Source organism: Leptonotus elevatus, chromosome 18 (assembly GCF_054856555.1).
Source record: "Leptonotus elevatus isolate MCC_2025b chromosome 18, RoL_Lele_1.0, whole genome shotgun sequence".
Lineage (NCBI taxonomy): Eukaryota > Metazoa > Chordata > Actinopteri > Syngnathiformes > Syngnathidae > Leptonotus > Leptonotus elevatus.
The window spans coordinates 16,671,220-16,682,523 of NC_141256.1; the positions used below are offsets into that span (position 1 = coordinate 16,671,220).

General features: G+C 45.7%; 1 protein-coding gene across 5 annotated transcripts in view; it reads left to right on the forward strand.

The window, feature by feature from the left end:
- Positions 1–11,304, forward strand: part of LOC147158933 (low density lipoprotein receptor adapter protein 1) — a 15,570-nt gene continuing 4,266 nt past the window's right edge. For 2 of the 5 annotated variants that reach the window (XM_086061014.1, XM_086061015.1), the window contains exons 1-3: positions 1–350; positions 8,493–8,635; positions 9,398–9,510. In XM_086061014.1, the coding sequence (XP_085917140.1) occupies positions 266–350; positions 8,493–8,635; positions 9,398–9,510 (341 nt within the window). In that variant the 5' untranslated portion in view covers positions 1–265. The remainder of the gene's footprint in view (positions 351–8,492; positions 8,636–9,397; positions 9,511–11,304) is intronic. The other 3 variants (XM_086061016.1, XM_086061018.1, XM_086061017.1) reach the window with 2 other exon arrangements.

An 11,304-nucleotide genomic window follows, 5' to 3' on the forward strand; every position in this document is an offset into this window, starting at 1 on the left:
TCCCGGGAAGACACGCCCCTCCACACCGGAGACACGCCGGCTCGTGTGGAGCTGCGCTCGGCGGCTTCAGTTGCTCGCCAGCGGGTTCCAGGAAGTACAACCACCGGCGGGGAGCGAACGGGTCACCTCGAGAGTGGCAAAGCCGGACGACGAGGCGAGGTGGCGGGCTCTCTTCCTGCCTCTTGGCCGCCTGCCTGTGCTTGTCGAGCGGAGCCTCCCGCCTCGGACCCGAGGCTGCCCCACCGGCACACTTCGACCGTCGGCCATGGACGCGCTGAAAAACGCCGGCAGGGCGATCATCAAGAGCCCCGGCGTCCCGCGGCACAACTGGGGAACTTCCAAGCACGAAAGTAAGTCAGACTCGCAAAATGGCGGAAATCATTCGAAATAATGTGTTTTTGTTCTTCCGTTTTGTCTGATATTTATTGTTGTTTCTGTCAGTGTTCATTTGAGTTATTGTGAACTTTGTGGGAAATTGTGACAAATAAAGTAAAAAAAAAAAAAAAAGAACCACAACAAACAAAATGGCCGGAAAGGATGCGAACATTCACCAAGTGCTGTTCCTGCCAAAATATCTGGCGATCTTCAACGCAACTTTCGACATCATTAGTCGGGACAAGTATTTGAAAAATACAGTAATCCTTAATTTACTTCTTGGCAGTTGTTCGCTGTGATCTTCGAAAAAATTATCAATTACTACTTCCTGGATTTCTTGCTTAAAAAGAATAGATGACTTCTCATTAGTTTCACCATTTAATTGATTGTTTTGTAACCTTTTAAAGCGACACAAAGGAACTTTCAGTTTATGTTGATGATGGCGGCGCCATATAGACAAAAGTGGTAATGCTATGCCTGAATGAAGACCACATTTCCCATGAGGACGAGAGCATTGTGACTATTGTATAGCATCCACTTTAAGAGAATGAAAAAAAAGACTCCCTTGCACACAATTCTTCAAATAAGAGGCTGAGCAACAAAAGCGACTGAAACAATGCCGTGTATCTGCACCATTTTGTCGACCGAAAATTAATTAGCAACCTTCAAAAAAACGGAGCCTCCATTTGGCTGACATGCTCTCGAGGAATTGTTCTCCACAAGTTTGCGGGACGGGGGCTGCCAGCAAACCTTGATGGACAGGATTTTTTTTTGTCTGTGGTTACCACGGCGACGACTGGCGGCGCGTCACGCCGTTATCTTGCAAAAATCATCGTCTCTTTTGTTTTTGCAGCAGAATGGGAAAGACGCATTTGTGTCTGAGGACCACTACGGGAAACGGGCGGAATAAATGAGCAGACGTGTCGCTGTCCAGAGGCGCCGCAGAAGCCAATTAGGAGAGAGAATAGTGGCGGCGGCGGCGGGTTGCCAGCATGTGGCGAGGCGTGTAAATGCAAATGAGGCAAAGTCAGAGTTGCAAATGTATTGGAGGCCATTAAAAGCGACCCTGGAGGAGCTAGCATCCGCTAGCACCCGCTAGCATCCGCTAGCACCCGCTAGCACCCGCTAGCACCCGCTAGCATCCGCTAGCACCCGCTAGCACCCGCTAGCATCCGCTAGCATCCGCTAGCACCCGCTAGAATCCGCTAGCACCCGCCAGCACCCGCTAGCATCCGATGCTAGCACCCGCTAGTCCTCCACTAGTCCTGATAGGAAAGAGGAGAACTTGCAAAGATGTGAAAATGATAGAAGAAATGCTCAACTGCCTTTCGTTGCCGCTTGTTTTGTGGGTTTGGCTGCCTTCACTTTTGTCTTCAGGAAGTGAAAGGAATGTTAGGATTACCATCTTTCCTTTGTGAAGATGCTTTTTCCAGGTTTTCACAAAGCTTCCACCTTTTACTTTGCTGCCTTCAGTTTTGTACTCGCTAAGTGAAAAACATATTCCAAGTTTTCCTCCCTGGGGATCATTTTCCCGGCCTTCAAGTACACCTTCCTTCAGTTACAGCCTGTGTTGCTGCTTTTGCTGCCTTTCATTTTGTCCTCACGAAGTGAAACGAATCTTCCAATTTCAAGTTTTCATCCCTGAAAGATAATTTGCGAGGCCTTCACGATCACTTTTCCTTCAGTTCCAACTTGTTTGGAGCTGAACTTACTTTCCTTCCTTCCTTCTCAAGTTTAGCTTCCGCACCTCGCGGCTCTTCTTATCTATGCGACTGCTGGAGAAGAAAGTGACATTTTGTCACCATCTGGGGGGGGGGGGCGTCCTTTTGAATCACATCACGGCGTAGTTTTATTTTGAAGTCAAGGTCATGGAATCGGTATGAAACAAAAGAAGCGTCGGTGACGTCGTCTGCGAGTCAGGATCGCGACGCGCTGCCGAAAACGCCCCCCCCACGGGAACGAGGATCTCTCGATGCCTCATTAGGAGTCAGCGGCGGAGACGGCGTTAATAGCGAGACAAGACTGCGAGCAGAAATAACCAGCGCTCGTTGGGATGGTTCGAGATCGACTGTAATTAAAAGCCCGATGACGACTTCCTTTCTGTGAAATTCAAACGGAGAGTCAATGGATTTTTTTTTTTAAAAAAAGATCTTTTCACATAATCAATTGAGGATGCTCATTCCAACGTCCGTATCGAGTTTGGAAGGGTTCGAGTACTTTTCAAACACGATTCTATCGACGAGGTCGTCATTGAGTCAAATTGTTAACAGTTGTGAACATTTCTTGAGAGGACTCGAATTCCAAAATCCACGAATTGTTTGTGTTGAGACCACGTGACGTTTTACCAGACGAGCTTTTCGAAGCACTCGCGCCCGCGTTCGAATCCATAACGTTGCATCGTTCAGGTTGCGAATCGTCGGCCTCGAACCCGACATCAATCACAAACGTTCCTTCATCCTGTTTTCATTGCGGCGGTGCGATTTTCTGTCTTTTAGAAACTGGAGACGCTCATATTGATTTTTCTTTGAAGTCTCAGCCTCGGGTTCTTTTTTTTTTTTTCAAAACACTCAACATCATATCGATTTTTTTTTTTTTTTTAATGACATGTTGGAATTGTTTCACCGACCGACACCAAATTGGGTTGACATGTCAGTTATAACAAGAGCAAAACATCCCCAGAATTGAACAGCACGTCGGCCATTTTGTTGTCACGGAACGTGATATTGTGAACAGTTGGGTCCGGAAAGATCCGTCCAAAAAGGTTAAAAAACAAATGAGGAAGTCTGCTTTCGGTGAATTCAGCCCCTGGGAAGTTAAAAATAATAATAATAATAATAATCTGCCCCGGGGCAGCAGTTCGACTGAATCACAACAAATTGGGTTGACGGAAGACGCACAAAAAAAGGTCTGCGGGACCCGCGTCCGGTCGTCCATTTTGTCTTAATCGGCCCCAAGCTAGCGTTGGTGAGTTTGCTCGATTGGATCGGAGGCGGCCGTCGTCAACAGACGAAGCGCTTCTCACGTGGGAGGCTCGCGAACTCCCCCGCGAGGCCCGCTTGAGGTGAAGTGAATTATGCAACGGCGGGAAACGGTGAGACGCTATCTTTGGAGGCTTGAGTGCTGCAGCGCGCACGCACGCACGCACACGCACGAGTGGTCGCGGAGGTAAAAACTCTGCCTCCGCGTTGTGTTCCCAACGTGAGTCGGACGCTCCTAAAAATAACTTTGGAATGAATAATGATGAGCTGCTCTTGCTTTGCGTACAAACAAAAAGCAAACGTAGCTTGCAAAAGCAAAATCTGATCAATTTGAATTAAATTCGCTTCGTTATGAATTATGCAAACAGGAGATGAACTATTTGAGGAAGTGGCGTATTACATCATTAATATCCTGCTATAATAAGGAGTTTTAAGTGCTTTTTGGACGACTTTGGTATGTCTCGAAAGTGTGCAATAATATATTCGTTCATATCCCTGAACTTATCGAACGCGTGAAAGTAAATGCAACCCTTTTGCGCCATTCTTTGCAAAGTTGTCAACTTGGAGCCGCATCTTGAAGGTGGTAATCGAAAAACATCAAGATGCACAAAAACAACCACATACGTAAACATTATTAATAAAAAAAAATAAAAAAAATGAGATGGAACACAATTATTAGAAAAATAAAAACAGTACGGATTTTTCCTGATGAAGAATCCACAAATATTATTGAAATATACACAAATGTTAGATGGAAGGTACAAAATATTACGGGGGGGGGGGGGTAGATTAAATATACGCAAGTAATGGGAAAAAACAGGAGAGAAAAGCTAACATTTTGGGAAAAATATTAGGAAATAAAGAAAAATAGTACACCAAGACTGGGAAAAAAAGTATAAAACATGAATACAAATATACCAAAACATTCGCTTTAAAAATACACAAATGCAAAACAAAAATATTAGAAAAAAACGTCACCTTAAAAACACGCAAAAATATGATCATTTAGTGTTCATTTAAATAAAAATACTAACATATGGGCGATATGCCACGGAGGAGGCGGGACTTCCGACTTCCTGGTTTTCACACATCAGCTTTGTTTCCGTTTCCTGTTTGCGACGCGTGGGTCGCATCCCAGTTCTCGCGCTTGCGCCTTTGCGCCCCTCGGTCGCCCGTTCGAAGGGCGTGCGTGTGCGGCGTGTCCGTCTCCGTTGTTCAGAGAGTCGAGACCGATGGGCGGGGGAATGCACGGCTGGGGGTGCGAGTGTTGGAAATTCAATACATTAGTGTGTCGCAGAAAGTGGTGTCGCCCTTAAATGCACTCGCAGCACTCGAGTGATTGGCCCTTTAATTCCCGGCCTGGAAGGTGCCCGTCGCTCACTTAAGTGGCGCGCTGCATTAGAGGGGGGGCTTCCCATGGGAGTGCCCCCCCCCCCTCCCGCCCCCATTTTGCCATCACAATCTCCTGAATGAGATCAGCGCCCTCGAAAGTGGAGCGCTCGCTTTTGCGTGTGCTCAAGAAAAGCTGCAGATTTACACACTTGAAAGGGAAAAGGGATGATATTTCATATAAGTATCTTATTCTTCTTTTTTTTTTTTTTTTTTACTTTCAAGTGGAAAAATCAGTATCAAAACGACCGCATTGGTTATAATAAGCTTGATGAAAAAATAGCTGCAGGGAAACACCGCATTTTTTTTTTTTTGCATTTGTTGGATTATGTGAGTTTTTTCCTGAACGGAACTTCAGATCGCGTAGCAGTCGAGTTTCCTGCCTCGGAGCCGTTTCGACGTCCTCTTGTTTGAATCTGTGCCGCGTTGTCGTGACAATAGCGCTTCGGCGCCTGCAACACAAACAATTTGTAAAAACTGCCGCGACGAAGGAAAACAAAACTGTTCTTTTTGTCCAGCGGAGTCGCATTTTTTGACATGATTTGTTGCTTGCGTATGTTGTGTTTTCGTTACAAAGTGATGTCGCCAACAAATGGCCAGGCGTGCATATGGCGGCCTGCCATTTTGTGAATAAGTCGTTATTTTCCCAGCCCTCCAATTCTGCTCTAATAATATTGTTGCCAACTGAGCATGCTTTTTCATGTGGAGTGGCTCTAGTATGGAGCCTTGTGGAACACCACCGACTACGAGCAACTAAACACGTGACATAACGAGCCAGCGAGAGTAGCAAGGACACAGATGCTAACTGCTAAAGCTAACTTAAATGTAATGTATTTTGTTAAGACCAAAAGAATGTAAATTTAGTGCTTGCTATGTCAAAAAAAAAATTCTAAATAATCTAAACTATTAGTGTGTTAGTGCCAGTTTAATCAGTTGCTGCATATAATTAGCATGACAAGATGTCACCCAGGCCTCATTTGCATAATACTGATGACAATGTTTTTCTTTCCCTTTGCGAGAGTTGCGTCACAATCCGTGTGCGGCGTTGTTGTTTTGTTATTCACCTGCAGCGATTTGACACCGCTAAGCTAATTCCGCCGCTAATCGCTAATCGCTAGTCGCTAGTCGCTCCTGTGATGCTCTGCCAAGGCGTTCGGCGATGTGGTTTGTAAACTCCGCCTTCCTCCGGCTCGTTTAGGGAGGCGGTCGCCTGGCGCCGTTTGATCCCGCGGCTCCCTCTCGTCGCTATCGGAGGAGCGGCTGCTACGCTAGCTCTCAGAGGCGCACGGCTCTCTTTAATACAGTAATGGAGTTTGTTTTTCTGGGTTTTGCCATTTAAGGCATGAACACACACACACACACACACACACACACACACACACCCCCCCACACACACACACACACACACACACACACACACACACGACCCTCCGTCTTCCCCAAACGTGTGGCCTATTTCCCCCCGTCAAGGTGGTGTCCCAGATTCAAAGTAGCCTCGGATGACTAAAAAACGTCGATGCAAAGAGAATATATCAACATTTGTGTCGAGAGTGGAGGGGGGGGGGGGGGGGTGCGAGCGCCGGTTGCGGTTTGTCATTTGGGGCCTGCCAGACTCGGAACAAGTGACTGAAAGAACTGTTTTGACAGGTTGCAGACCCACGGCACCTTCTTTGTTGTGGTTTGAGTGTCAGTGGACGACTTCCTGGTTCTTGGGAGGATGACGTCGTTTTGGATAGTACCATGTTGTGGGGTTGCGGGTGGGACATTGTTACGGAAAAGGCATTAAGACAAAAAGTGTGAAAACAAATTTGAGAGGTGGGGGAGTCGAGTAGTCACATGACTTGAGTCCAGTTAGACTAAAGTCTTGACCTTGACTTTGTAATCCAGAAACTTGACTTGCCTGTTGACATGACGGTGCGCTTCTTTTTTTGGGGGGAGGAGGGGGGGGGGACTTATTTTTCTTGTAACGCACAAAACATTTTGCGCAGGATTTATTTGGGAATAAATGAAACCTTTAAAGTGGAAGTCAACCTTAAAACATTTCTTGGCAATAATAATATGTTATATGTGACCTCACTAGGAATATAATATTTTTAGAATATGAGTTATGCAGCAAAATCCAGCCGTTTTCATCCATCTCAGGGGGGGCGGCCATTTTGCCACTTGCTGTGAACTAAAGATGACATCACAGTGGCTCAGGCAATGACCAATCACAGCTCACCTGTTTTCTGAAGCTGTCCTGTGATTGGTCGTTAACTGAGACCTGAGCAACTGTGATGTCATCTTCAGTCGACAGCAAAATGGCCGCCCCATGAGATGGATAAAAAAACGGCAGAATTATGCTTCTTAACTCATATTCATAATAACATATTTAGGCTGCATGGAACATATTATTGACTTCCTGTTTAAATAAATGTTGGATTTATTATTACTTCGTCGTGTTGGAATTCAGGTCATTGTACGTTTATCATTTAAATACTCTTTGTTAAAAATAGGACCAAAACGTTCCCGGCAACCCACGGATTGCGAGCAGAGCCGGGCCGAGTTGCAATCATCCTCTGCGGTTGAGCGGAACTGGACGTGCCGCATTTGCCAAGCAGGAGCGGTTGAGCTCACACGGGCTAACATCAAACGCACCCAAGCGGCTGGCGAGGCGCCGCTGAAGACGAGTTAATAATTCAGAGTTATTGGAGGGCGCGAGCGCGAGCTAGCGGGAGGCCGCCAGCGCGCTGCCGACAGATGGCCCGGCCCGGCCTGCGCGGACCGATCGGTGCCACAATATCCCAATAGAGATCGGACCCTCGTTAGGACACCACGTGGGGGACGGCTTTGTCCGAATCTGGACTAAGCGTTCGTTGCCTGAAGACGATTTTGGTCTCCAGCACCAACAGCCCGAAAGTGAAGGGGAAAAAAATCTCTGCGGTGGCCATTTTGAAGCTCCCTGCATGCGCCGGAACGCTTGTTGTGACGTGAGCTCGAGGACGTTACAGATGACAAATGTTTGCTTCGTTGAAACGTTCCAGACCCACAAAAATAGTACGTGGAAATCTGCAGTGGAAAGAGTGAAGATGTTGAGCGGAAACATGCCCAAATATGGCCGAATGTTTCAGAAATCGATACTATTGGTCGGTCACCATGTTGTTTCTTCTTATTATTATTTTTTTACACTTTATTAATCAATTTTAATAGCTTGAGAACAAATCTATTAACGCTCCTGGACGCTCAACTGCCTGACAAGTACGGTGGCCTTGAAGTGTAAAACTCAACAGCAAAAATCGAAACACAACAGAAAACAAACCAAATACAAAATGTAAAAAAAAAAAATAAATCAAAAAAATATAACTAAACACAAAAACAAGCAAAAAAAAACAAACTAAGCAAAAACACACAAAATACAAAAACTAAACACAGAAAATAAAAACACACAACATATAACTAAACACAACAAGAAATTAAAAAATAAAACTCAACAAAACAACACAAAGAACACATCAAAAAACACACAATAGCAAATAATAAAAACAAAACAAAACAAAAAAGCTACAAAAATTAAACACAACAGCAAATCAAGAAACAAAATCAAAACAAACAACAAATGAAAAAACTAAATAGCAAATGAAATGAAAAGATGCAATCAAACGTGTACTTCCTGTTTTTGCTGACAAGCAATTACCGCAGGCAAGCGATGACAAATTTGTGATGGGAAAAGTTGCGTTTGGCTGACGTTTCGCTGCTTTCCCCCCAAAACAGAACTTGCGGAGAACTGGACGGACACCAAAGAGACCCTCTTGGAGGGAATGGCGTTCAACGTCAAGTACCTGGGAATGACGTTGGTGGGCCAGCCCAAAGGAGAAGACATGGCCGCCGCCGCCATCCGCAGGATTGTCGCCATGGTGGGTGAACAAAAAGAGTCGTTCTTATTTACGAGCCGCGTGCGAGCGACGCGAACGGCTCTCGGGATCAACGTCAGCGAACGGCGTTCTCTTTTACGAGCCCCGCCCCTCCATAGCGAAGCTAACGTTGGGATTTAAATGGAATTGATTTATAGCAGCAAGCGCACGCGTGTCTCCGTCTGTTCCCTTGGAAACGCATCGACCCGAAAGGCAACTGCTTTTTTTTTTTTTTTTTTTTTTGGTGCCACTCAGCTGTGATGAGAGCATCCTTTTGTTTTGGCTAAAAAATGCGCTCGTTAGCACTTTCTACACGCATGATTGTGCTTTGTTGAAGCGGCCGCTTTTGCACTTTCCATTCATTTGCTTTGAATCTCCAGGGGGGGCCAATTCCGTGTCCTCGGAAACGACCTCCTTGCTTCCGACTCTGGGCTTTGATTTACCTTTTAAACGAAAAACAAAGTGCTGGCGTTAGCGGCGAGCTAATGGCGTCGCAAGCGGGTCAGCCGGCGAACCTCCCAGACCGCTGCCTCAGCATTGCGGACAAATCAAGGGGTCCAGATGGAGCGCCTGAGGGGAGCCGGCGGGCCCAGCCCGGGGTGGGGGGAGGGGCGGGGCCACTCGCTCATTCTGTGTTACAAATGACACATTTCGCCCCCCACCCTCCCTTGCTCTCGCTTGTCATTGCCAATAAATTCCCATTTCACACATGGCGCGCTTTGGCAGCGTTATAACGGGAATGTATTCTTTTCTTTGAATCCGCAGGCTCGAGCCGGCGCCAAGAAGTTCCGTAAAGTAACGCTGACGGTCTCCCCGAAAGGAATCGTCATTACCGACGCCGACACCGCCGCCCTGGTGGAAAACGTCTCCATTTACAGGTGACTCATCCTCGCTAATGCTAATGCTAATACGCTCACGTGTATCTAAAGAGACTTGAGATACAAGTTGAAATTCTAAAATAGCTCACTCAAATCAAAGACCATTGATTCATTTTATCCCCCCCCCCCCAAAAAAAATTTTTTTAACAAAGAAAAATGATACGGCACTCTATTATATTGTACTTTTATCAAAACATACAGTAATGAGTAACAAATTGTCACACTGCATCAATTGAGTGGCCATTTTGTTGCTCCTTCCGGTGTGCCCGCCTCGGCCACTTGGGGGTGCCGCATAAGCGAGACGGATGGCAAAATACACTTTGCGTGGAGACTCGGCTCCTCGCAGAGGATAAAGATAACATGACTGCCTGTACTGGTATAATGTCTAAATGCTGCGGCACGTTTTGTCTTCAAGTATCAATAGAGAAGTGATGCGATATTGTTTTGAGGAAATTGGTAGGGCTTTTTTTTTTTAAATGCATAATGCTTGTTCAAAAGAATGTCTTGTGTCGGTAAATCTCAACAAGGTTGCCTTAATTCAAAGGAAGCAGCGCACGCACGCGTGCGTTATCGGCCGTAACTGACCTGCGGGCAGGAAACGCAAGTGCTTGTTTGATCCCCGTTTCTCTCCCACTCCTGCTGCCATCTCATCTCGAACTCTCCTAATCTTTGACCTCGACACAGACTAATTGGCCACCTTCAAAGCTGCGCTGCCAGCGAGAGATGAGAGATGATCGATACCAGTACGAGTATTCACTGATACCGAGTACCGACATTTTGTGTTAAAATTTCATTTAACACGAGGACAAAAAAAAATTGAGATTATTATTTTTTCTTTCTGATGAAGATGCTACTTCTGAGGAGGATTTACTTAATGTCAGATTTTTTTTGTTGCCTTTATTATCGGTGGCTGGTATTGACAAGCCTCCATGAGTACTCGATACCTTCAACTTATTGTAATTCTATCAAATATTGTACATAAATTTCAGTGCAGCTAACAAGAGCGTGTGCTTATGAAATTGAAATTCGTCCTCCTCTTCCCCCCTCATCACAGCCGGGGGGGGGGGGGGGGGGGGGGGTAAATCAAACGTTCGGGATATGTGTGTGCGCGCACAACCTGACAGCTCATTCTCGAGCTTGCTGTCAATCATGATTCCTTTTTTCCTTCACAAGCTAAAGACCCCCCCCCCCCCCCCCCCCCCCCTCCACACACACACGCACACACATCGGCACCCCCAACAAAAATGATTCATTGTGTAGAATCCAAATGCAGCTTTTTGCCAACAAAGAATTACAGATTAATAAAGAATCATAATAAATAATGTTCACTCTTATGATGTCTTGTTTCATTTGAATCCTACAGATTGAGGAAGTAAAATACATTCATTAGAATAATGATAATAAAAGAAAAATGCAGTAATGTTTTTGTATTTGTTATATGGTGATTTATAAATATCAAAACACTTTGAAGAATGAATTGCATATATTTAAATGGAAATATTTGTACTTAATGAGATTCATGAATAAGATCTGACGTCCGTTCTCCGTCTCAAACGTGCAATTGAGGTCGTAAGTTGGCGGCGGGGTGTCCTGGGCTTTGCAATGTGGGTCGCTCATCATCATCATCATCAGGCAACTGGAAGGAGGCCCCTCATGCAAATGCGGATGATTTGTTTGCGCTCGGGCGCAATATTCCGCATTGTTATGAATAGCAATATGAGCGCGGGACGCTTTGAAGTCGGGCTGCAAATGAGCGGCGCCTCCGCCGATAACGCGCCTGACACGCTGCACGCT